This window comes from Lichenostomus cassidix, chromosome 1, assembly GCF_008360975.1.
Source record: "Lichenostomus cassidix isolate B80296 chromosome 1, HeHo_3.0, whole genome shotgun sequence".
NCBI lineage: Eukaryota > Metazoa > Chordata > Aves > Passeriformes > Meliphagidae > Lichenostomus > Lichenostomus cassidix.
This window is the reverse complement of record NC_139479.1, coordinates 72,803,671-72,830,108: the sequence shown is the minus strand read 5'-3', so window position 1 is coordinate 72,830,108 and position 26,438 is coordinate 72,803,671. Positions and strand designations below refer to the sequence as shown.

At 40.5% G+C, this 26,438-nt stretch overlaps 2 protein-coding genes across 2 annotated transcripts in view; both read left to right on the top strand.

The window, feature by feature from the left end:
- Positions 1 to 9,250, top strand: part of CUL5 (cullin 5) — a 32,124-nt gene extending 22,874 nt beyond the window's left edge. The window contains exons 12-19 of the mRNA XM_085063877.1: positions 231 to 363; positions 883 to 1,014; positions 1,652 to 1,775; positions 2,519 to 2,694; positions 2,813 to 2,974; positions 3,649 to 3,767; positions 5,047 to 5,170; positions 5,603 to 9,250. Coding sequence (XP_084920003.1) covers positions 231 to 363; positions 883 to 1,014; positions 1,652 to 1,775; positions 2,519 to 2,694; positions 2,813 to 2,974; positions 3,649 to 3,767; positions 5,047 to 5,170; positions 5,603 to 5,797 — 1,165 coding nt within the window. The 3' untranslated portion in view covers positions 5,798 to 9,250. The remainder of the gene's footprint in view (positions 1 to 230; positions 364 to 882; positions 1,015 to 1,651; positions 1,776 to 2,518; positions 2,695 to 2,812; positions 2,975 to 3,648; positions 3,768 to 5,046; positions 5,171 to 5,602) is intronic.
- A 2,819-nt stretch (positions 9,251 to 12,069) lies between these two features.
- Positions 12,070 to 26,333, top strand: ACAT1 (acetyl-CoA acetyltransferase 1). The gene is made up of 12 exons (XM_085063875.1): positions 12,070 to 12,194; positions 14,172 to 14,219; positions 16,798 to 16,915; positions 17,843 to 17,938; positions 19,057 to 19,157; positions 21,594 to 21,737; positions 22,720 to 22,870; positions 23,420 to 23,515; positions 24,191 to 24,304; positions 24,686 to 24,750; positions 25,379 to 25,536; positions 25,959 to 26,333. The coding sequence occupies exons 1-12, from the start codon at positions 12,135 to 12,137 to the stop codon at positions 26,077 to 26,079; spliced, it is 1,272 nt and encodes a 423-aa protein (XP_084920001.1). The 5' UTR covers positions 12,070 to 12,134; the 3' UTR covers positions 26,080 to 26,333.
- The last annotated feature ends 105 nt before the right edge of the window (positions 26,334 to 26,438 follow it).

Here is a 26,438-nt window from a genome sequence, read left to right as displayed (position 1 = left end):
TAAATTAATCAACCTATAGAAGCTGTCTGAAAGTATTTGGCAGTATTTATTCTTTCAAGAAGAAAGAGTGTTATCCCTAATTTTTCATTAGTTTATGAGAATATAAATTCACCACCAGGATCCTTGCCAGGGGGATCAGGAGAGAGTGGTCTGTCTTGTTAACAATGTGACTACTCCAGAATGGCAGGATTCTGTATGGTTTGAAGATATACTGTTCTTCTTTTATCTAGTGTTGGATTGAAAACACAGCCTGAATCCAAATGCCCTGAGCTTCTTGCTAATTACTGTGACATGTTGCTAAGAAAAACACCACTAAGCAAAAAACTAACCTCTGAAGAAATTGAAGCAAAGCTTAAAGAAGTGGTATGTTTTTGCCTTCTATTTCTCAATTATTCTGAAGAATAAATTTGTTCTTTATGTGGGTCGAGGCCTTGATCTTCAAAAACAGTTATGCGAGATGTAATAGTAGAGAAAAGAGTTTATTATGTTACTGTGTGTGTTTAAATATTGTAAATCATTCAGTGTTTCATGTCTCCTCTGTCAGTTAACAAAAGTGGTATACTAAATTAATGCCTATATGAGACTGTAATGTATTACAATAACTAGTATTTGCCTAGAAAATAATACAGGAGATTTTTACATACCAGTGTCAATGTATTTTTGATTTAAGAGAATTTCTTGTTGCTTGACAAATGAAGAAATTTAAGGTGTGGTATTATGAAACATTCATTGTTGATGTCTATCATAGTATTAACACAGTTGATCTTAGGGCAATGTCAAGTAGCCTTTTTCTAGTCATAGTCTGCAGTTTCATTAGATCAGCATTCAAAGACTTGTCTGGTTGACAATGCAAATAAATATATTGAACTCTATTTTTGACAGCTTTTGGTACTTAAATATGTACAGAATAAAGATGTTTTCATGCGATATCACAAAGCTCACTTAACAAGACGTCTGATACTAGATATATCAGCTGATAGTGAAATTGAGGAGAATATGGTGGAATGGCTCAGAGTAAGTAGCATCACATCTTTCTTTGGTTGTGTCTCATACTTGTGGTTAATTAATATTCCAGTCTTGAACTTAAATATCTTTCTTGCTTAGGTGAGTTCTGTCTTAAATTGCAGGCAACTCAGGGCATCTTATACTTCCCTTCTATCACAGTACTTTGTGAAAGTAAAACAGTTCTCCTCTTCTCTAATAAAGGCAGTGATAGATTTTAAAATATTTCATATACAATTACCTAATGGCTTCATAGATTCCATATGCGAATGAACAAAATGCAGTGTACTTGTGTAAGTATGTAAATAATTTGAAATGCATTCTAATTTTGAAATTTTATGTAGATTAGAATATTATTTGTATGTCTTAAACATTCCTTCAAATCTCAGAACTCATGGATTCCTTAAGACATGCGTACATTCTTCAGCACTTGAATTTCTTTAAAAAATCAACATATGCCCTTAAGGGATGACTACTTATGATCCATGCAGAAAACCTTTTATATTGCACTGCAGGTTCACTGTTACTGTAAAGTGATGATACCTCTGTACTTTTATGCTCTTAATTTATTTGAGCTTATTATTTTAAAAACAAAGTTTTTTGTTCATAGTTTTCTATGCTATATTTACTGTTCTGTTTGTTTATGTAGGAAGTGGGAATGCCAGCAGACTATGTAAACAAGCTGGCTAGAATGTTCCAGGATATCAAAGTGTCTGAAGACTTGAACCAAGCCTTCAAAGAAATGCACAAAAATAATAAACTTGCTTTACCAGGTATTGTTTTCAAATTATTTGCTATTTTTAATTTCTCTTAGTGTAAAATAACTCTGTTAAATCTTAAGTTAAAAATTATGTCAACTGCAGTTTGAACGCAGTCTTCATGGCATTGTTGCCCCTAAATTGGAGGTCTGTAGACTCTGCTTTCTCTTGCAGTTGATGCTAGAGCTATATCACTCTGTGAGTTGTTGTGGGTTTTCCTTATGAGCAATCTTGTAGATACAGATTCCCTACTCTTATAGACAAATTGCAAGCAGGGGCTTGAATTGGCATCAGCCAGGTGAATGCCTCAACTACCTCCTTCTTTTATGCCCTCCTCATTCTTCAAGTGCTCCTTGCAATCCTCCTTTATCTGCCAGCAGGAGAGCTGGATGAATGCTATGAAGAGCTTAAATCACATTCTGAGATTGTTTCACTGATGAGAGAGGCTGAGGAACATCAAGTATTGGACCTGCCACTGCTGAAAACCCTTAAGTAGTGCTTGTAAGCATCAGCTGTAAAGCTGCACCAGAGTTCAGGGAACTCTGCAGTAGCAAGCCAATAAAACAGGTTTCTATCAGTGCTGCTGGCAGAAAACCAGTGTTGCATAAATAGAGTACTTATGTTTAAGTTGGTAGATACCCTACAGCTTTCTGAAAATTCAGTCCTCCAAAGTTGTGTTCAGAATAGAATAATAACCTGAAACATTTTGGTTTATCTGTTATACCTGGAGATTCATATAATCCAATATCATCTTACAGCTGACTCTGTGAATATTAAAATTTTAAATGCTGGTGCCTGGTCCCGAAGTTCTGAAAAAGTGTTTGTCTCGCTGCCCACGGAATTAGAAGATCTCATCCCAGAGGTTGAAGAATTTTATAAAAAGAATCACAGTGGTAGAAAACTCCACTGGCACCACCTCATGTCTAATGGAATTGTAAGTGTGTGGCTTTCAGCATATCAGTCTCAATGACTGTACTCTGTGTGAATTTATAACAGTGAGAAAGCTTGTAATCCAGACAGGCTTAAAAGTAAAATTTCCATCCTCTTCACAGATAACATTTAAGAATGAGGTTGGCCAGTATGACTTGGAGGTAACAACATTTCAGCTGGCTGTGCTGTTTGCGTGGAACCAAAGACCCAGAGAGAAGATCAGCTTTGAAAATCTTAAATTGGCAACTGAACTTCCTGATGCAGAACTTAGGAGGACTTTATGGGTATATCCCTTTCTCTTGAAACAGATTGCTTCTTGATTTTTTAACTCTGAAATACTGGATTAGTATTTCTAAAGCATTGTCTGATAACACTTTGAAACTGAAATGTGAACGTCTTTCTTGTAATTAATCAGTTGTAATGCTAGTTCCTTGCACTACTGCTGAGCACACACAGCCGTTACATTAGCACATTCTCTCTACGCATATTACTTCACAAGCTTTTGGAAACTGCAGGAATTTTTTGACTGTATGCTGCCTAAAGCACAGAGTTATGATTGTGTTTTGTCAAGTGGGTCTGGTCTAATTCTGGCAAATTAGTGACACCTGATAAATATGTGTTGCTTAAAAATAACTTCAGTGTTTGCTTTAGTAGACTTCTAAGTATTTAGCTCATGAATAAAGAGAAAAATCACATAAGTTAGACTTAACACCACTTCTGTAGCCATGAGTTTGTGTATTTTACTACTTTGTATGGTTTTGCTTATGTTAACACATTTCAGATGGAGATTTGGTAAACTGTATCCTCTCTCTGATTTTACTAGTCCTAAACAAGGCTATATGGGTCCCTCACTACAGTCAGCACAGCAGTGAATTATGGTCTTAAAAAGTAGTTGTTTCCATTTAGAAAGTCTGGTGTTTTATTTTCATTCTTTCTCCCCCTTCCCTTTTCTCTGTAGTCTCTTGTAGCATTTCCAAAGCTGAAACGTCAGGTTTTATTATATGAACCTCAAGTCAATTCACCCAAAGACTTTACAGAAGGAACCCTCTTCTCGGTGAACCAGGAGTTCAGTTTAATGTAAGATGATGTTTGAAAAGTAAAATAACAAAGTACTGTTTTGTAACTATAGGAATTCGCTTTAACTTAACCCTTGTTCTTGAAAGTTTTGAAAATTAAGCTAGACACAAGCTTTGCTGCCCTGGCCTCACTTAGATTTGGCAATAGTCATGCTTCAAGTAGGTGATTGGACTAGATGACCTGCAGCAGCTCCTTCAAACAAATGTTTTTGTCATTCTGATTTCTGTGAAATTAAATTTGTCACACACCTAGGGATGAGGTGCAAAATTGGAGGCTTTGGTATGTTCCAGTTAGCAATGGGTCCATGAAATTTCATGGAAGACAGCCTGTAATCAGAGCACTAGTGCTGTATTGATTATTACACACACACAGAATTTCAAAACAGAGTAATAAGTTAAAAAAGAGGAAGTGAAACTGCTTAATAATATGGTGTGCTGCCAAAAGCCAGGATTTTTGGTGGGGTTCTCACCAGAGAGGAGTGTCTTTATTTCTGTAAGAAGTGCAGTGCTTATTTACTGGTGCTTTGAAATAATTTGAGCACAAAATAACACAAAAAGAGAATATCTAAGTGCTATATGCTATGTTCAGTGTATTTTACTTGTGCTTCTGCCTGCCTCTATTGTCAATGACTGTGATGAGAACTGGCTCCTTGCTAGTAACCTCAGATTCTGTGCCTCATTCTCAGTAGCAGCTGGACATCTGGATCTGTGGAGAAAGAGATAAGTGATGAATCTGCTTTCCTGGGGCTTAGTTTCTTACCCAGGGCTATACTGCTTATTCCTGTCATCAGGATTCTGAGCTTTGGGAAATGATGAGAGGACATAATAGAAGACACAGGCTGTAGAGAAAGTTTGTGGGTGACCACTGATGAATGCTATCAGCTTCCTTTGTTGCAATAGCTGGGGTTTGCCCCAGACAGTTCTTTGATGGAATATGAACTAGTCAAATTTCCTGAACTTTGTTGTAAAAACTTCCTCCAAAGAACCCTACATTTATATAATTAAATATATTTTTCTGAAATTTTATTGTTTCAGTTGCTGGATTTACTTGTAGTGCTTGCTAGCATTATTTATTATTATTATTACTTCATTGTGTGGAGACATTGGCGTTGAGTTTTAATCTCTCAGTCAGCTCTCTCACTAATGCAATGCTAATAACCTATACTTACCTAAACTGTCATGGTACTCCTTGCTGCTGTAATATAAGTTTACCAGGAATTCTGTAATTGAAAGTGTATTTTTTTTTTGTGCTTACTTTCATGCAATACAACTTTTTTCAGAAAAAACGCTAAAGTTCAGAAAAGGGGCAAGATAAATTTGATTGGTCGATTACAACTTACTACAGAGAGAATGCGGGAAGAGGAGAATGAAGGAATAGTCCAGCTAAGAATATTGCGAACCCAGGCAAGTAACCTGCCAGAGGAATACAAAATTCCCCTATTTCTTTTGTTGCATTATCATTACTGTAATTTGTTGTATTATCGTTATGTGCTGTCCACAATTGGATATTGATGTATGAAATTGGTGCTTTTGAATCCCATTGGAAGTTACTTTTGCAACATGACTCTAGATCCTTGTGAGTACCTGATTTTGCGTGTGTGTTCGTGCACTTGTATTATCAGCCTCCTGTTCTGAAGCACCAGGTCACCATCTCCAGAGAGGACAAAGCAGATATTGAGCAAGTGGTGAAGGCCTAGTGATATACAGCAAATCAGCAATGATGAACAAACAGCACTGTTGCTCCTTGCCTTACCAGGAGCCTCCTGTTAATGCTGTGTTCATTTTGTCACTTCACCCAAACGTTTCATTTTTTTTTTTCTTCTTGTCCCCCACCAGGAGGCTATCATCCAAATAATGAAAATGCGGAAGAAAATTACTAATGCCCAGCTTCAGACTGAACTGGTAGAAATATTGAAAAACATGTTCTTGCCACAAAAGAAAATGATAAAAGAGCAAATTGAATGGCTTATAGAGCACAAATATATCAGAAGAGATGAGTCGGATATCAACACCTTTATATACATGGCATAATTGGAGGACTCTGCAGGATGCTGAGAACATAAATGGAAGGGTGCTTGGACAGACAGCTGCAACAGTTTGTGCTGCAGAAGGACTTGTTTTGACTTTCGTTACGTATTAAAATCCCTGCCTTACCTTACAGAGGACTATATTTTGCCAATCTCATTCAGCTAGCATGATGGCATTCCCTTCATGTTGCACACTTTTAACAGCATGCTGTTTTGTGGGAAACTTGCATTCATGAAGAGCCCATTGTGAACTTTTTAAAGTAGATTTGATTTACACCCACCAGGAAGAATACAGGTTTGGGTTTTTAGATGACCAGTACTTGCACAAGGAAAAAATATTCAAATATTCATGCACTGAGGAACTGCTATTAGTTTTGTTTTGGGTTTGTTTTTTGTTTTGTTTGGTTTTGGTTTTTGGGTTTGTTTTTTTATTGCAATTAGGACTAGAAGTAGCACTTTCACTTTTGTGTTTTGGATCAACAGAGTAATGTACTGTCCACCTCTGATCCTTGTCATGTAATAACATTCAAGAGACACAAACGCATTACAACTGATATGTATTTGTTACAGTCAAAACCTGTTGGCTAGAGCAGTGCTTCAATCTAGTACCTGGATTTTAATAATTGATACATTAAGTGACACAAAAGTAATTCCAAGTCATGGGTGATATTTTTCCCTAAGCAAGAGATCATTGTTTTTAAATTGTTTCCTGTAAACAAGTGGATATGTTACCTTATTTGGATGGATGATTTGCTACAATCCTTTTTGACAAGGTAAAGGCTTCTTGAATGATACTTCACTCTAAAAGCAGTTTTTATGGGTGGGTCTGCTATATGAACAGAAATATTAAGTGTATTTCCTTGTACATTTAATATTTATATTCCAAATATTTCAGTATGACTACATATATCAGGATGCATTAAAGAGTAATTTATGCACAACTCCCCCAGAAAGATAATAACACTTGAAGATCCCTGTACTGTTTCCTCAGTGGTAACTTTTATATACATGCAAGGTTAATCCAATTGGACTAGTCAACATCTTTATATGAAAAACAAACCCTCTGCTTTTGATTTTGTAACTGGTAGGGTAGGAAATACACTTCTAATGAAAATGATAAAACGCTAAGGAAAATACCTTGTTTAGTGTATGCAGAGAGAGTGCCAAACACACATCAGGAATTTCAAGTTTTAAATGTTACCTCTTCCATTCTCAATCATCTGAAGTAGTCATTTGGCACTGCTCTACTCTCTGCTATTCTGAAATATCCCAGCATGTACTGGAGCGATACCATGAGTCATAGGAGCAGAGTGCCTGTCTTTGGACAAAGGTAAGTTGTGTTTTACTCAGTTCTGTATGAATATTTCTTCTATAAATCGCAAGTGTGCGAAGTTTTTTTTTTTTTAATTAACCAGTTGAACTACAACATCTAAAGGTCTCATCTTCTTTGATGATAGAAAGGGAAGAGGATACAATTAACTTTAGTCAAAAAAGAAAGCCTTCCAGTAAGTAAGAGGAGAAGTTTTACTTTCACATGGTTACAGTAAAGTATGCAGTAAGAGTGGTTTAAAAGCAAACTTTCCAAGAATGGCTGTTTGCACCCTCAAGCAGGCTGCGTGCTCTGTTACTAATGTAAATGCCAGTGTGACTGCCTGAGAAGAGTGTGTACTTGGACATCTGTTTGAGTAAGAAATTTTTGGTAGTGAGGGTTTCATGACCAAGAGATGGAGAGAAATCAAGGCCTGGCCAATTATAATTGATTGAAATCTTACAGCTTGTGTTACATGCTTTTATTGATACTCAAAAGTAGATGCTGTTTAAAAATATTGCATCTTTATGTTGGCCCTGTGGTGTTGCAACTCAGAATCAAAAGCAAGTGGTGCTCTGTGTAGTTAACCAATGAAACTATTTGAACATTAGAAAACAAAATTCTAATAAAAAACTTTGTGCTGCAAGACTTCCAGTCTTTGTAAGTTAAAAGTAATAAATGCTTACTTGGGATAATTGGGGAAACATGACAGTCTGAGCACACTCTTCCACATGAAAAATTCCAACCCCTAACCAGAGAAGAACAGGTGTGAAATGGTCACATGTAAAGACCTGCCAAGGGGATAATGCTGATTTTTGAAGCCATTGTTTTAGATTTGAGAGAGAAGTTTAAGAGACTGTGTTTCACATACAACTGTTTAGGAAGCTGAAGTGTATGCAGAAAGCAAAAGGTGGCTAAAAGCTAAGGAGCTACACGTTCCCTCATAAATACAAAACCCTAATAAATACAATACAACCTAATTGTTACCTGTATATTTCTCAAAACCTGGGATGGAAATAGAATTGGTAATGTGCCTATGACATGGTCATTTTTTCTTTAAATATATACCAGAAATGGATGTCGGGTTTTTTATGAAATCTGAGACAGACACCAGCAAATTTGTTAAAGATGCAGAATCACGTTTAGCGTCCTTCATCAGGTCACTTCACCAATATGCACTTAAAACTAGTATCACCTGGGGCACAGGGAGATACCTGGGGTAAGCTGTTCTTTTGGGGAGGGTAGAGTTCAGATCTAAATGAAAACTATTCTTCACTTGCAATATGGCAACAACGCACTTTTAAGGCTGCAATTGTTAGCTATGAATATATATGTCCAAAGACCTAGCTTAAGGAGGTGCTGCATCTGAAAAACACGTTGCCACACACACTGCCACGGTGAATAGCTAAGGAATGAAATCTGATACAGAAGGGGTGGGGGGGAAGTCACTCTTAATGGGTTTAATTAAGAAATACTGTTAAATCTTTCTCTGTCCCAACAGCTTGATGAGAATCTCAGTTTCAATTCTGAAGTCTTCCATTTTCCTCTTTCCACAGTTGGTGTCCCTAACTTCTATTTCTCCACAATTATCTTTCATTTGTTATGACTGTAATGCAGTTACATTTCCAAATGACAACGTGAGTTTCTCATTTTCACCTTTTTAAAATTAATATAAATGTTCTGAATGTTCACATCTTGCATTTATCTGCATTGGGATGCCATTGTCCTGTAAAGTGCAAATTTTAAAAATACAATTGGCAAAAAGATTTGATAGTTTTACAGAAAGATTTGCTATCTCAAACTTTTCTATTTTCATCTAAATGACTGGGATGCTATCTTTGTAATTCTTTGAGGTCATATTTGTGAAATAAACAATACATGAAAGCTTTCCTGTCATATACACTATATGTAGTCTGGAGTGTTGAGCGAATTCGAGTTCCTAAGTTGTAATAACTATCTCCGTATGGTATTTACAATTTTGAATGTGTGCCACTACCAAGATAATAATGCTGTACAATTTTGAATGGTGGTAGTTTCTGTATGGCAGTCCAGCTGAACTATTTTGATGTACTGCTTAATTTTTGAATTTTATTTTTTAAGTTGTATAATTTATTTTCTTGCAAAATAAAAATGTAATTTAAAAGACTACTCATTTAGCAAGGCATTTTGGTATCTCACCCTGCAAAATTTTAAAGTTGAATCTAGGTGCTGCTCCTAAAAAATGCCACTGTAAGAAATTTGCCTGACTTCAAGTCCTAACACCTGTTATGATCAGAGTACTTTTTTTAAAAAGTGGAGACTTCCAATTCTTTTCTTGTTAATTTTTTTTAAAGTACTTAAGGTTATATGTAGAGCCATTTCATCTTCTGAATTCTGTTTAAAGATGAGCTGTAGTCTTTCAATTTCAGTGTATCAAAGCCTGCCATACCAAAAATGGCTGGGAGTGCCTGACTTTATGGCATTTTTAAAAAGGGACATAACCCTTTTTAAAAATGCCATGTCTCTGTGCAACTTACTGGGATGAACTTGGATTGCTGAATATTTTGGTTGATATTTCTCTGAAGTTATTTACAGTGTGTGTCACTGAAAGTTACTGGTGTTGCCACCAGATAGTTGGGATGTTTGGGTAGCTGATCCTGCAGTAAACAGTGATGTGAGAACAGTTGTTTGCCTGAAGGAGTGCTTTTAATGTAATAGCTTTTCTTCTCTGATTGTCCTTTCCTTCTAATGTGTATCTCATTTTACATTTCAACCCCTTTCCTTAAGTGCACCAGCTAACATCAGTGTTTTTGTTTTGTGCTTTCTGGTGTGGAATAAATAGCTATTTTTCAGTGACTGTTCAGTACTGCACATGGCAATTGGCCAACTGACAGTTTTTGCAGACAGAACCACTTGTTTTCCCTTTGTCAGGGCAACATATAGTCTTTCATCATGGTTTTCCAAGAGTTCTTCTCTAGAAGCCCCAGTTATCACAGGAGTTCTTTGGCTGAACCAACCCCGGTTTAAGTTCATCATTGACCTAAATACAAAAGGCTCTAAACCTTGTTCATTCTGATAAAGTGAGAATGTGGCTTTATTTTCTTTACCTGTCAACACAGAATCACAGAATTGTTTAGGTTGGAAAAGACCCTTAAGATCCTTAAGTCCAGCTGTTAAGCCATCACTGCCAAGTGCACAACTAAACCATGTCCCACAGAGCCACATCTACACAGCTTTTAAAAGGCCAGGGATGGTGACTCACTCACTTCCTTGGGCAGCCTGTTCTACTGCCTGACAACCCTTTCCATGAAAAAAGATTTTCTTAATATCCAATCTAAACCTTCCCTGGCACAACCTGAGGCCATTTTTTTGTTACTTGGTAGAAGGGACTTAACCCCACCCCCCTTGGCTACAACCTCCTTTCAGGTAGAGTTATAAGGTCCCCCTATAACCTCCTTTTCTCCAGGCTAAACAATCCCAGCTCCCTCAGATGCTCCTCACAGGACTTGGGCTCTTGATCCTCTCCCTGGGCATCTCAACATTTCTAGGTAGACATGGTGCCTTGCATTTGATCCTGGTTTATTTTAGTGATGCAGATCTGCTATGGAAATTCAGTTGGATGTTGTGCTTCAGCTCCTGTATGCAACTTGAAACACCTGTAAGAAAGAACAGTTGGAGGCATGAATGGCAGCTGCGGCTTTCCTTTGCTGATCTGAGGCACAGCCAAAGCAAATATCACCTGCTGAGCTAAGGAAGAGCAGCACAGTGTGACTGTTCTTAATAATTTGTGACTGAACACCAAAAATTAGTGACTTTGAAATTAGTAGGTTGTAGTTGTTCTTGGTGAGAAGAGATGCTGAAAAAATTGAAGAAGGGGATGCAGTGTGGGTTTCCTCCTGTTTTTAAGACCATGGTCTAATATTATGTATGTACAGCTCAGGATTTGCCATCTACACCATTGACTTCTGCTACTGAAGACATCAAGGAAATAAGCACACCTCCTGCCTTTCTTGGAACTTACTCAAGCTGACGTGAATATGCTGGGCTTGAGCTGCCATCAGTCATTCTGTGAAGGCAGCTGCCGAGACCGTTCTCAGCCGGGTCTGAATTCTGAGATAACACGGTTAGAGGTTTGTGCCATGGCCAGGCAGGAGGGAGGTTATGGGAATTAAGTTGCTGGCTCTTCTGAAAACAGCACGCAGCTACAGCACAAGGGCACGCCAGACACCAAGTGCCCCAGGCTCAGCCAATAATACTCGGCACCTGCATCCCCACCGACCTTGTCGTGCGCAGGCTGTTTCCGATATGGGATCCACGTGGAGATTAAATGTCTGTGGCTCAGGTCAGCTTAACCCGCAGCGTGCGGCGGGCGAGGAGCGGGCCGGGGAGGGGCAGAGCACAGCCCGGAGAGGCCGCACCCACAGGGGCGGGTTCTTTTCCGGCAGGGATCTTCCACGCTGTCTCCACACAGCTCGCTACCAGAAATTTTCCTTCTCGGCGCGGCATCCCAGGCTGTCCGCCCCGCGCCTGGGGCTGTCCCCGCACCCCCTGCCCTCTCCCCGCCCCGCCTGCCCCGAGCGGCAGCAGCGCCAGCCAGAGGAACGTGCCTGGCGCTGCGGCATCACAGAACCACCGAATCAGTTAGCATGGAAAAGACCTGTGGGATCATCGAGTGCGACCTGCGGCCCAACACCCCTGTGCCAACCAGACCGCGGCACTGAGTGCCACACCCACTATTTCTTTAAACACCTCCAGGGACGGTGACTCCACCGCCTCCCTGGGCAGCCCATTCCGGTGTCTAATCACCCTTTCTGCGAGGAAAGTCCTCCTCACGCCCAGCCTCGCGGGGCTCCGGCGCCCACCGTACCGGCGGCCCTCAGCCCGGCCCGGCCCCGCTGACGCCACCGCCCGCCTTCCGCGCCAGCCAATGGCAGGGGCGGGCTTGGCGCTACCCGGGCCGCAGGGCCAATGGCAGCGGGGAGGGGGCGGAGCGCCGCCGGCTATAGGCCGCGGCGGGGGCGGCGGTGAAGGTGACGGGGGCGCCGGCGGGAACATGGCGGCGGCGGCGGGGGCGATGCTGTGCGGGCGGCGTCCGGCCGCGGGGCTGCTGCGGGTGAGGCGACCCCGGCTTCCCTTTCTCCTTCCCCGCGCAGCCCCGACCGCGCCGCCGCGCCCAGAAAGGCTCGGCCAAGGTCACACCGCTCCTGCGGCGGGGCGGGCTGCGCCCCCTCCCCTCACCCTTGCGGGAAGCCCCGGCCCGGGAGGGAGCCGAGGGGAGGGAGCGGGTCCCGGGCCGGAGGGAGATGAGGGTGAAGGCGCTGGTGGGTGAAGGGAGGCCTCTGCCGCCCCCGCAGCCCTGGGCCCAGTGAGCGCGGCGGGACCTTTATCCGCGATCCTGAGCGCGGCTTTTTCCACTGCCAGCGCCGGGAATGCCGAGCCCTCTGCCGGGGCTCCAGCGCCTTCCCGCACGCTCCGCTGCCCCAGCCAGAGCCCTTGGACCAGCCGGCACCCGCTGCGGCCACAGCGATGGGCAGCAGCTCTCAGAGGCTGTGGCCAGGCGGGACACGAACCGGGTTGGATTCCTGGAATGGAGCAGTGTAAAGATACAAAACTGCACCTGTAGGTGTTGTTTCTCAGCTGGGCCGTGGGATGCTGCTGCCCAGCCGTGGGATGCCTGGCAGCACTGCTGGCGCTGTGGATGGAGGTGATCGCTGTGCCTGCCTTGCCTGGGGCGCTGCTGACCTACCTGGCAGTGGAGAACTGTGCTGGGAAGGAAAGGAGGGCAGGTGGATCGCATCCCAATTGCCATAGGCAAAGTTGGAAGTTGCATTTTACCAACTGTAGAAATGGGGTTTACTTTTATATTTTGGAATCTGTGATCGCAAACAGAGTATGAACACTCCTAGCAATGCCAGTTGCACTTGGTAAACAATTGTCTGGTTTGTCCGGTTTAAATTTCAGGCCTCGTGCAGTAAGGGTGTTTTTTGGTAGTATAGGTATTTATTTTGCTAGGCGGGGTTTTGGTTTGGCTTTTGGTTTTTTGACACTAACCCTGGAAAGCACTGCTATCAAAGCCCTGTAGGGACATAATTCCTTTTCAGGAAGAAGTTTAATTTAAAACTTCCTGCTGGCTATTATAACCTGAGCTGAGGAGAAAAACAGACAGACAAAAATCCCCAAACTCCTAAAAAACCCATAAATTAAACAACTAATTCAAAGTAATAGAAAAATCAGTATTTTGTCAGTTGAAGGTTGTCAAATTAAGAGGAGAAACAGACTGAATTTTTATGTTGCAGACAAAACCAGAAGGCATTCTCTAATTTATAATAATTATGGTGTTCTTGTGGTGTCTTTAAGCAGTTGTTTTTAATTAGTATTTATTTAGCTGTAATTCAATAATGACCAGAAGTTTCCAGTGTGCTGAAATGTTATCTAAGGAAATGGCTAAAGAAAGTGGTTTAAACCACTCATGGAAAGATCATTCTGTTAATATATGAAACTATATCTACAGATGTAATTTTGGATCTTTGCACTGCTTAATAGATGAAGTTACCAGCTGGTGAATTAGACTGCTGAGATAATCCCTTTTTCTTGGTTTTATTATCCTATTTTGGTGTGAGGTTCTGAATTCATTATCCTCAATTTTGTTCATGAAACACCAAGGGAATGGAAACTGTAGATGGAAACTGCCACTGTTTAAAAGCAGTGGAGTTAATGATAGGAATGAATGAACCAAAGTCCAGGGAAGCAGGCAGAGGGACTAGTAAACTTTTTCAAGATAACACCACTCACTCCTGGCTTTAGACATATGCTGTAGGTGTAGATAAAAGAGTTCGACAAAATGAATTGGGTTTTGTTTTTGAAGGAGCATTTGTTTATTTTTCAGAAAACATTTTATCACAGATGTTATGGTGAGACTGTACTAGACTACACTTCTTTTAAAAGGCATGTTACGATTTTTTCATATTTTTTCGATGTTTCTTAGATACTAATTTTTGAAGTAATGACCTTCTATGAAAATGGTACATTACTGAAACATCATGGCATTGGCTTTCTTCATGTGAAATTCTAAGGACTTTCTTATTTTCAGGCTCTGAAATATACAAGCCGTGGCTATGCATCACAGCGTACTTTAAATGTAAGTATAAAGCACTGTCTGACTAATAAAATGCTATTTTAAACTTCTTTGTTAATCACTGACATTTTTAAGAAAATCATCACCAAAAAACTGCCATAAAGACAATGTCACTTATGCTCAAGCCACACTTCACTGCAAAATCTGAAATAAAAGTCAGATTGCCATTTTTATTTTGATTTGTTAAGTGTTTGATAGTGCAGGACAAAATTAGAAATATATCAGCTGATGTAAGCTTCATGTAGCTATCAACCCAGAATGGAAGAAGACAGTTGATATCAACTGATCCCATTGAAATTATTTGTGTTACTGCAACTTGCTGTTACAACATAAAAGATGAGGACAAGTATGTTACTACCAATGAAGTCAATCATGATGAAGGAGTTACAGTAACAGACTGTAACAGACCTTCTTAGTTTTAAACAAGTATCATTTGTCTTTATTTTTTTTCTACTGTTTTCATTCTTTGCCTCATGACCAAACCCTGTAAAGTTTTGTGCTTAACTTCTGCTGAAACCAACACAGATGGAGGCAGTCATTACTGCTGTCAGGGGCAGCCAGAGGTCTGACATGGGCGTCTTTTTGCTGCCAGATTCTCGTGCTACTCTCACAGGGCTATCAGGTAGACATGTGGCTGCAATACTGAAGCTAAGAGGCAAAATAAGAGTAACTTGTTTTGAGGGGCTGCTAGTATAGAGCTGAATGTCATACCATGTCTTAGACTACTGCTTACACATTCTGCTGGGACCTGAGCTTTTGAGTATGTCCAGGGATGGAGACATCACAACCACTCTGAGTAACCTGTGTGAGAGTTCAGTCACACTCCCAGAGGAGAAGTGTTTCCTGATGTCCAGTGGGAGCTCCTTTGTGTCAGTTTGTGCCCACTGGTCCTGTCACTGGGCACCACTGAAAAGAGTTTAGCTCTGCCTTCTTTGCACCCTTCATTCCAGTAGTCATATACATGGATGAGGTGCCCCTGTTGAAGTTCTCTGTGTGGCAGTGCAACACTCTGGTGTATTGGCTGCTCCTCCCAGCTTGGTGCACCAGCAAACCTGCTGAGGGAGCACTGCACCATCATCCAGCTCATTAGTGAGGATGTTACACAGCACTGGACCCAGTATTGACTTCTGGGGCACATCATTGGTAACTGATCTCCGGCCAGATTTTGTGCCACTATCACCACCCCCAGCTTGGCTGTTCAGACATTTTCTATCCACCTCCCTCTCTGCTTACCCAGCCCATACTTCATTAGCTTCTGTAGGAGGATTTTTTGGGAGACAGTGATGAAATCCTCACTGTGGTCTAGATAGACAATGTCTGCTCTCCCCTTATCTACCAAACCACTCACTTCACTGTAGAAGGTCGGCAGTTTGTCTGAGCTTGGCTGCCCCTTGGTGAATCCATGCTGATGAGTCCTGCTGATTTTCTTGTTCATGTTCATGTAAATGGTTTTCAGGATTGATTGTTTCATCTCCTTTCCAGGGATTGAGGTGAGGCTGGCTGACCTGTAGTTCCCTGGCTCCTCTTTCTTACCTTTCTTGAGGATAGGAGTAATGCTTGGCTTTTTTCCAGTCCTTGGGCACCTCTCACAATTGCTGTGACTATTCCAACATTATTGAGAGTGACCTTAGAAAGTCACCTGCCAGCTCCCACAGCACTCATGGGGGAGTCTGACCAGGGCCCATGGAATTATGTAGGTCCAGTTTACCCTGACTTGTTCCTCTTCCACTACAGGTACATCTTCCTTGCTCCACCCTCCCCCCAGTCTCTGGGACCTGGGATTCCCGAAGGCTGCTCTTAGTACTGAAGAACGAGGCAAAGAAGGCATTCAGTACTTCAGCCTTGTCCATTGTCACCATGTCCCCTGCCCTATTTAGCATCAGATCCATATTTTTGCTTCTTAGATGCTCATGGAGGCCCTTCCTGTTGCCTTTGACATCCCTAGCCAGATTCAATTCTTGGCTTTCATAACATCCCTGCATGCTCAGACTGTGTGCCACATTCTCTGTCCCCATTTCCACTTACTGTATGGTTCATTTTTGTGTATGAGTTTTGGTGTCCATCCTGGTATTTTTACCTGACTTACTGCTGTTGCAATGAACTGCTCTGGAGCTTGGAAGTGGTAATCTTTGAACTTTAACCAGCTTTCTTCAATCTCCCTTTGCTCCAGGATGTTGAAGATTCTTGCAAACATCTTCAATTCCAAGGCTGAGCTCAATGCACTGCAGCTGTTCTGTCACATAAAGGGCGAACCTCCTCCTCTTGCCCTCCTGTCTGGTCTTCTTGGCCCGTCTTTCTAAGGAGCCCTTATCCCTGCATGCAGCACTCCAACCATGTGAGCCATCTCCCCACAGCTCCATGATCCTAAGCTTGTAGTGCTGCAGCTGCACACTGATCTCCTTATGTTGACTCCCCATGCTTCATGCATTAATAAAGATTTTAGTGCTCTGAAACACTTGCAGGATATAAGAGAAGCTGTGACATCAATGAAAGAATAAGAATGGTTACATTTTAAAAATACTGGTATATGTGTGCAATTGTGAGAGAGATTGTGACTTTTACTCCATTTTTCTGCACGTAGGAGGTGGTGATAGCAAGTGCTGTAAGGACACCAATTGGATCTTTCCAAGGATCCCTTTCATCATTGCCAGCCACTAAACTTGGTTCCATTGCAATTAAAGGAGCAATTGACAGAGCAGGTATGTATATACATTTCTTTTCCTGTGACAAAGAAAACCTCGAGTGGCTCAGAACAGCATTAGTCTGTGTCTTGTCAATTGCTCGGTAATGAAAAAATCCCGGAATGTCCTGGGTTTTTTTGCTCCTGTGATGTTTTTAAGTCTATCCACAAATGCCATTTAAGTAAAGTTGACTGTCAGGTTTTGGTTCAATCTGAGTTAAGTGCTGCTTCTAAGAGCAGAATGTTGCCTAGGGATATCTGTGCTAGTCCAAATCTGATTGAACATGTTAATTGCTTTTTTGAGGTGGGGTTTTATGACATGTGTAGGCTGCTGCAAAGGCTACTAGTTGCTGAGACCACCGGCCTTCCCTTTCCCTACCCATTTTTTATGTGGGCACATGTACTTGAAGGACAGCTTTGTGAGCCTTTTGATGGATTCAATCTAGCAATCAAAAACTGTTTTTAGGGGAGAGGAGGAGAACTCCCCTAGATGCTACAAGAACTTGGCCACCTGGGTGTTGCAAGAGATGCAGCAGGAGAGCTGGCCTCTTCTCTGTGATGACAGTTAGTTGTGGCCTTGGCTTGCCCTTGCTGAACAAACAGACAGAAGTGTCTATAGACATAATTGTAGCACATGAAAAGTTTTATGCATTTAACCATCTGTGAAAATTGAGCTGCTCAGGTGACTAATGAGACTTGGAAATGTTGACTTTAGTGAACTAATTGTGGCTTGTTCTGCAGGGTGCCAAGGAAATTCTCTTCTCTGGGGGTCAACAGTTCACCATACTCTGTGAATATGAGGGTAGAGATCTGGGATGCACCCACAGGAGCCTGGGTGCTGCTAGAACCTGGGTTGGATGTGGCAAGTTTCATTAGTCTTTGATAGAAAACCTCAGTGGGAACCTTTGTCAAAAGGATCCTGAATCAAAACGATTTTGTTTTACAGGTATCCCTGCAGAAGAAGTGAAAGAGGCCTATATGGGCAATGTCCTGCAGGCTGGACAAGGACAAGCTCCAGCAAGACAAGCAGTCTTGGGTGCAGGTATTCATTCCCTTGAGAGCAGGGTTGAAGGTTTTCTGTCTTTATGTAGCTGGAGTTGGTTGGGCTGTGAGTTAAAGGAGAGTGGTGGGCAGCCTTTTGTCAGGACAGTCTGTGTATGCTTTTTTCCCTCTGGTGGGTGAAGGGTGCATGTTACACTCATGCAAGTGGGATGTTCCTGCCTACAGTGTTTGAGAACCTGGGGAAGATGGTACTGTAGACCAGGCTGGTAATTCCACAGTACTTTACATTAATGGTGGATGCTGCTCTGAATCTTTCACAAAACAGGCTTTTTTCTTCAGTATATCATTATTCTTAAGTCTTACTGGATAAGGAGTCAGTGAGTTTCCTTTAACCCATGAGTATGTCATTACACTCATCTTCCCATGGATTCTGGAGCTGACACTGGAAGTATTCACTATATAATGTTAGCTCTAACATGGATCTTATTGGCCTGCAGGAATTATTTTCTTCTTCCTTCTTCTCTGTTGATGGGATTCCATACCTTAGCATGTTTCTAGAAAAGCCTATGGAGTCAAGGAAGAACTATGTAATTTCTTGGCTCTGTTCCTGTACATTTTTGAGGGTGAAGGAACAGTTTCCATGTAGGGCAAAGTGATAAATATGGCTCTTTTGTTTCACAGAATTATGGAGTGGTTTGGGTTGGAAGGGACCTCTAAGATCTAATTCCCACCTCACTGCTGTGGGCAGGAACACCTTCCACTAGGCCAGGTTGCTCAAAGCCCTGTCCAGCCTGGCCTGGGGTCTGTCTTGTTACCAGTTGCTAATTTCTGTAGCTTTGTGCTTTTTCAGCCTTGGATGCTGCTTGGAGGCAGGGATCAGGATTTCAGGAACAGGAATAGTTCTGGAGTCCGTTCCTTGATCTTCCATTTCCTTGCTTTCTGCCATACCACAAGTCAGTTGTTGGAAGGGGGTCTCCAAGAAAGATGGTGACTATGGAAGAGGGTAGATAAATTGCCCTGGCAGGCTAAATAGTGCAAGCTGGACATCCTGGGCTTAGATAAAAATTGGTGCCATATGAAATGTTGATGAAACACCAACAAAACACTGAGGTCTGCCCTTTAAATAACACAGTTGTGCAAACAACTTCTTTGACTCAGGTCTGCCAATCGCCACTCCTACTACAACTGTCAATAAAGTCTGTGCTTCAGGAATGAAATCCATCATGATGGCAGCACAAAGCCTGATGTGTGGGAGTCAGGTATGTGGATTTTAGTCCTGTTCTGTGGAAAAAACACACAGTTGATGTTGTAGATCCCATCCTACCAATGACTGCTCTTTGATTTGGGATTGTGTTTTGGCTTGGGATAATAAAGCTAATTAGCAAGGGTTTATTTTGTTTATGCAACACTAATTTAGTAGCCATTTAAGTATGTTTTGATTTAAAACAGAAAAAAAAATATAGTTGGAAAATTGTCAGATATGTGTTTAGAGCTGACTAACAAGGTGGATTCTTTTGGGGGGCATTTACATAATCTCTCTACTGCTCTACCCCCACCCCACCTGCCAATTCAGCCCCTAAAATATAATTAAGAGAATTTTCAAGCTTTCAGTTTTGAAAAACTGAAGAAATTTTTATAGACTTAGTTTTTGGTGACTTGACTCTCAGACACTTTTAACATTTAAATTAGTTAAATACATATGGTCAAACAATGTTGTTTCCAAGTACACTAAAGATTTTTCAGGCTTTTTTATTGTTTTAGAAGAAGAGGAATTTATTGTTGTGGAATAAGCTTTTTTCATTAAAGAGCTTAATGAAGGGGAATTGCTCATCTCTGTACAATGGGAAAAATACTGTCACTTAATGGGAGGATAAGAGAATACATAATTTTCAGTGAGCCTTTAATTGCTGTGCAGCAAAGAATGTGGGAGAAGTGTGAATATGAAGAAAGACATTTCAGTTTTGTTTTTAATTCGATACCCAAAGCATTTTGGTAGCATCTTTGGTTCTCTGAAGTGAAAATATCATCAGTTCAATATATATTTTTGGCTTACAAAGTAAGTGGCTCTTAAGTGAGGAATACTTTTGTGTGTGTGTTTGGAACGAAAGTAAAATATTTACATTTTGGTGTCCCTTCTTTGAAAACCACAGTGTAACTGGAGTTAAGCAACTGCTTTATTGCTGTGGCCTTGCCCTGCAGAGAACAGCACTTTGTCTGGGGCCTGCTGAAGCTGGTGGAAATCTTGTCACCAGACTTTGAACCAGGCCCAGTATGTCTTTGTAAACAGCTACATTTGGATTTAGTCATTTATATCCAATGACTTCATGAGAGTGGTTGTGCCTTTGGTTTGACGGATGTAGGCCATGAGCTCTGAATAGAACAGGAGTTTTCAGCTGAATTAATCATACAAGCTGTGCTGCCAGTCTCAGCAAAAGCAGAGACTCAGCCAGTTATTAGTCTCTTAGAGCTATAAATTATGGGGGGGTTGGTATTGGTTTGTTTTTCTTGGCTGTGGACTGTGAGGTATCTGTGGTATGACAGTCAGTGATGGTTCCCAGTGGCTCAAGTCAGTGTACACCACTATATGAACAATTGTATTGGCTCTCTCTCCAGGTCTTTCACTTCATGGAATTGAAATGCCAGGGATTCTTGTTCCTCTGATCTACTGCTGCTTCCATATCTCCACTGCCTTTCCAATTTATCTGTATTTTCAGTTTTGTCTCCTGCCTTCTTTCTCTTCTTTATTGCTTCATGTCACTGTTCCTGGATCTAGTTTATAATCTGTTCTGAGCTAAGCCATTATTTCTCTGAGTCTTAATTTAAAGAAACCTTTCATCTTCTTCTTGCTGTTTTGTGTAAAATGTTTTTGAATTTATATGAACAGCACTGTTGAACTCTTGAGGACTCACACTGCTGTGTATTTTTCTTACATTTATCTGTATTTGAAATACACCTATAAATACAAGAGTGTCTATTCTTCACATCCTGAAATCCTAGGGATTTTGGGGCTATAGCCTGATGAACAGTGGGTATAGTCCCTATAGCTTTCCTGTTGCAGGTTTTCTGTTTGCTTTGTTTAGCTTGAAAAGTACACTAACTTATAAATGCCCATGATGATTCCAGTTATGTAATTGTTAATTACTAATGTGTCTTTGTTTTTGTGGCCTTTTCAGATGATAAAACCATAGTGTAACCATAGTGTTTTTACATAGTAAGATGAAACAATATTATGTAAGACTGCAGGTACTTTTAAATCTCCTGCCTCTTCATATAATGGTATATGTCAGAATAACAGCAGTTATTCTGACTGCTGTTTGTTCCAAAGGAATGTGGAGCTTGGAATAAAGAAGAAAAATGAGAAATTTACAGAGGAAAAATCCCTGTAAAAGCGAAATTTCTAATTTGATCTTGGAAATTTTTGACATAAAAATGTGAGAGATCAACATGTGTCTTGCAGCTTTCCTAAAGCTGTGTACCAGACAGAAGTCCAGTTATTCTGCCAGGGTGGATTAACAATCTTCAGTTGTTCCTGCTGTTTGCTTTTTAAATGCTTATAGGGTTTTTTCCCTCTTTCTCTAAGACTCCTCAGAAAAATGAAACACCCATGCTTAAGCTTTTGCTAATTTATTTTCCTACAAGAAGTCTTGGAGAACACACTGCTTGTTTATTAATTTAAGCTTGTTTCCTTTGGGCAGGATGTCATGGTTGCTGGTGGAATGGAGAGCATGTCTAATGTTCCATACACGATGAGCAGAGGGGCAACACCTTATGGAGGAGTAAAGCTGGAAGACCTGATAGTAAAAGATGGGCTCACAGATGCTTACAATCATATCCATATGGTACATATTCCTGCACAGTGCTAACGTATCAACCTCATGAAGCTCTGAGGAGCTTGCTTATAGTTATTGAGAATCTGCTTCATCTAGCAAGCCTGGAAATGAGGAGGAAAAAGTCTTCCATTTCCAGGTTTCTTGCAGTAGCTGTAAAGGAGAGGCTAGACAGAAGACCAAAATAGCACAGCAGTTTGTGTGTTAGTATTTACCTGTCTCTGAAGTCCAAATAGCCTAAAGCAAGGATTAAGAGAAAAAATAATTCTGCTAATGATGGATAGCTGTTGCTCCATCTGAGGGAGGGAGCAATCAAGTTACTTGGTGTCTTTGAAGGTACCTGCTCTGTAGGATCCAGCAGGCTCATGTTTTTTCCCTCCCCCAGTGTACGTATCTCATATCTCCTGTGGGAAGGTTTGAGTCATCTGGTGTGCTTACTCATCAGCAGGGTAACTTAAATTGGACAAACAAGGGCAAACTTAGAATGGGTTTAGAAAAACAGATGATTTAGAAAACAGCTGATGCAAAGATAGTCAAGAACAATCACCAAGGAAGAAAAGTTTGAAAAGAGAATGGCTGCTTTCAGCTTATGAATATTTCTGACCTTTACCAGTGGCAATTCACCACTGTGGGGTATTATTGATTGATCAGTTAGTGCTCTTGCTGAGGTACAGGAAAACAGGTCATGAAGAATAGGAAAATTATGAGACCATATGGTTCTGTGGCTGAACAATCTGAAGATGTCAGCCCTAAGCACTTTAAAACTTACTTTCGCATACAGTTTTTTAATTGGAGAAAAAAACCAGCCTTTTAAAGAGAGTTCCTCTATGGTTTTGATCATCTCGATGATATTTCAAAACCAGAAGTTACTATTTCAGCATGACTGTGTAAATCACATTCAATTCTAGAAATCTGCTGGTTTAGTCTTTTTCTGTTGTACCTGTGCTTTGCATCTTCAGAAATACCAAACCTAACAGGCCTGGTTTTCCCCAAGGGCAACTGTGCTGAGAATACTGCAAAGAAGTTCACTATTTCCCGAGAGGAGCAAGACACTTATGCCATAGGCTCTTACACCAAGAGCAAAACAGCCTGGGACTCAGGAGTTTTGAAAAATGAAATAGTTCCTGTCACTATTTCAAAAAAAGGTATTGTGGAAAGATGTGATGAGATGAATTGTGTTTCTCATTGAAAGCTATAACATTGTCTGTATTCAGTGAAAACTGAATGTTGTTTAAACATGCAAATCTCAGGAACATTAATTTTGATCCCCTAAGAATTTTCTGTTAGGCAGATTTTCTGGTGAACAGCAGTCAGTGACCTGTCTGGTTTTTGTTTTTCAATCTTTCTTAAATGTTACACACAATATCTTCTTTCTTTTTTGTCTAAGGGAAAGATCAGCTATTGAATTTAGTTATGGTTTAAGGACATTTGTGTTTTAATTTACATTAAAGATATGCTCTTTGTCCCTTTTGTTCAGCCACTTGGAAATATAAATGGATTTGCTGTGAATAAATTTGATTAAGGAATAACTTTTTATTTCAGTTTTTGTAAGCACCTTTCTTGACGTGCATTTACATTCATTTGCACTTTTTTCCTGAAGTAAGTTATTTATATAAGGCAGCATTTAGTCACAGTACTGTGCTAGAATGTCTTAATAATTTTCTATAAAATACTCAACCTAATCTGAATTTCAGGAAAGCCAGATACTGAAGTGAAAGAAGATGAAGAATACAAACGTGTTGATTTCAGTAAAGTTCCCAAGCTGAAGGCTGTTTTCCAAAAAGAAAATGGTAAATACCGTTAAACGAGTTGCTTAATTTTCTGCTAAGTGCAAGGATACTTTGTCAGGGTGGAGAGAGCTGTTCACAAGAGCTTGAATGCCCAATAATAGACCCTTTATTTTTAAATGTCTGCTGAGATAAAGAAACATGCTGTACAACAGCATGGATTTGGTTAAAAGAACCTTAAAGCAGTGGGTACCTCTATTAGGGACATTTACTTTAAAAAGACTGACACAGATTGGTTCCAGTTTTGCCCTTGGCTTGGTCTCTGCCAAGTATAAGCTTGTGGCAGTGGGAGCTGCAGTGCCTTTATAGTGCCTTTACAGAGTTGCCATTGCTTCCTGAATCTGTAGTTGATAAATCTTCCTGAGGGCGAAGTTTTCCCTCATTCACAAACCTTTCTGAGCTGGAATTCGGTGAAAATGCTAGCAATGCAGCTGCCGTGGAAGGCATGATCTAAACCAGCACGGGCATAAGGATACAAATACCTGTGGCTGTGCTTGTTTAATCAAACAGGTATCAAAACCCAACTCATTTTTAGTTGACTCAGTGCAACAGGTGTCACCATATGATTGAGACTTCATGGTCAATGAACTCAGGGGAAAACAATCCTTAACAGGATACACATGAGCTGTTTTGCATAACACTTCCACCTCTGTCTAAGGAATGGTTTATCTTTTCTAGGAACAGTTACAGCTGCTAATGCCAGTACTCTGAATGACGGAGCAGCTGCTTTGGTGCTGATGACAACAGAGGCAGCCAAGAGACTGAACGTCAAACCATTGGCACGGATAGTAGGTATGATCTTTCTTATCTCTAGGGAAGTCCTGGAAAATGCTCCCATAGCATGCTCTCAGACTGGCTCTCAGACATAGTGTGCTCTCTCTCCTGTTTGGCTGGTTACCTGACATTATGGCTCAGTATAGTCCTTGAAATTTCAAGTGTTGTACCAGCAGACTTTTGACCATAAACAGAATTTTCTATACATGGTTATACTAAAAATCTGAAAATACTCTTGTGTGGCTTACTTAGGGTACTGCATTTTCGATGTATCTAGTTCATGGACCATGGTATTCAGAATTTTTCTATTTTGGCAGGGTTTGCTGCTTGCATGAAAGAAGATCATGTATGGCAAGAACACAAGGTCTTTAAACACCTTTTGTGATTTTTTTTTTTCAGCTTTTGCAGATGCTGCTGTTGATCCTATTGACTTTCCAATTGCACCTGCATATGCTGTTCCCAAGGTAAGAATAAAACTGAGTGGGTTTTGGAAAAAAACCCAGAAAACTTCTCTAGCATTCCACTGTTGGTTCATCCTTCAGTGGGTCTTCTTGAATTAGGATTGACATTATAATGATGTCATAAACACAAAGAACAGATGTTTTTTAGAGGATCAAGGCTAGAATGCAGATCTTCAGAGCTAGCAAATTTCTCACACCTATTTTGAAAGAGAATATTATTCAATACTGTTTTTAGCAACTTTGGGCATGTTTATACCTTTGAAGCTTCCCAGCTTGTATGGCTAAAAGGCAAAATAAATTTGATTATACAAGGATAGACTCGTCCTAAAGGAACTGAAGTGTATGGTGTGAGGCAGTACTGTGTCAGTTTAAATGGACTTACTGAAGCAGCAATCTTGGTGTGTGATGGAAATGTATCCTTGGCATGGGCTACTCTCCATTCCTTCTTTGGTGAAGTTTGTGCTTCAGTCCCTCAGTTTTGCTTTTTCCCATCTGACAAAGAGGTTCCAAAATGTGAATTTGTGAATCAGAGTATGGGCAGCCTGAGTCACTGACTTCAGAAAAGACCAATTATTTCTATAATTAATTTCCTAATTTTTTCATAGTAGTAATTATTTTTTATTATTTCTAGATTCTAAGTGAGTCAGGCCTGAAAAAAGAAGATATTGCAATGTGGGAAATTAATGAAGCATTCAGTGTTGTGGTGCTGGCCAATATTAAAATGCTGGGCATTGATCCACAAAAAGTAAATATTAATGGAGGTGCTGTCTCTCTTGGACATCCAATAGGGTAAGCAAAATAAACACTGGGTTTTGCTCTGCACAGAGGCATTGTTTTCTAGGTAAACAAGTTTTAAGCAAATAAGAGTATGTTTGAATTTAATCATTATTATAGATTTGGTTGTGGGAGATTTGTTCCCTTGTTAGAAGAGCTTTGCTCCATGTAGAAATACTTTGTAATATCCAGGCTCACATAGCTGATTTCTTTTTCCTGAAGAAATTTTAGATATACATACACAAAACTCATGTTTAAGAACCTTTGTGCTTATTCCTCTCTAGCTCCAGTACTTAATCTGTATCACATATTTACTATAGATGAAAGGATTTGTTTGGTCTTTTTGTTGCTACTATATTCTGCCAGCTGTCCTGGGCAGGTCAAATTAAGAATTTCCTTTAAACTAAGCTATATTCTTTTCTTCTTGTTGTATTTAGAATGTCTGGGGCAAGAATCGTCGTTCACATGGCCAATGCTTTGAAACCAGGACAATATGGTCTTGCAGGAATCTGCAATGGAGGTGGAGGTGCTTCTGCAATACTGATACAGAAGCTGTAGCTCAAGTAGCATCAGAAACACAGCCTTAAATGCTCTCTGATCAAAATCATGAGTGGTAGCTGTTACACCTTATTTATCAATCAGTGGATGAATTCTATAACTGCTATTCTAAAATTTCCTAAAGCATCAATGATTACTGATCCAGACATCTGGGCTTTTATCGCTTTATCAGTGTAAGTTTTTATACAGTACAAATAAAAAATGTCAAATTATAATTTTGGCTTGACACCTGACAATAAAGAATGTTAACTATGGCTCCCTCTGTCACTGCCGTGTCATTTCTCAAAGGCCCTTGAAAAGGAGTTCTCTTGGTAACTTACACAGTGCTGCTACTGGACATGGCTGTTTTCTCCTAAAAA

What these genes read in the sequence shown, in the direction of transcription:
- ACAT1 (XM_085063875.1), top strand. Translation starts at nt 12,135, where the DNA reads ATGGCGGCGGCGGCGGGGGCGATGCTGTGCGGGCGGCGTCCGGCCGCG. An exon ending in AGGAGCAATTGACAGAGCAG is followed by an intron (nt 16,916 to 17,842) that starts GTATGTATATAC and finishes TTTGTTTTACAG; the next exon opens with GTATCCCTGCAGAAGAAGTG. An exon ending in ACAAGCAGTCTTGGGTGCAG is followed by an intron (nt 17,939 to 19,056) that starts GTATTCATTCCC and finishes TCTTTGACTCAG; the next exon opens with GTCTGCCAATCGCCACTCCT.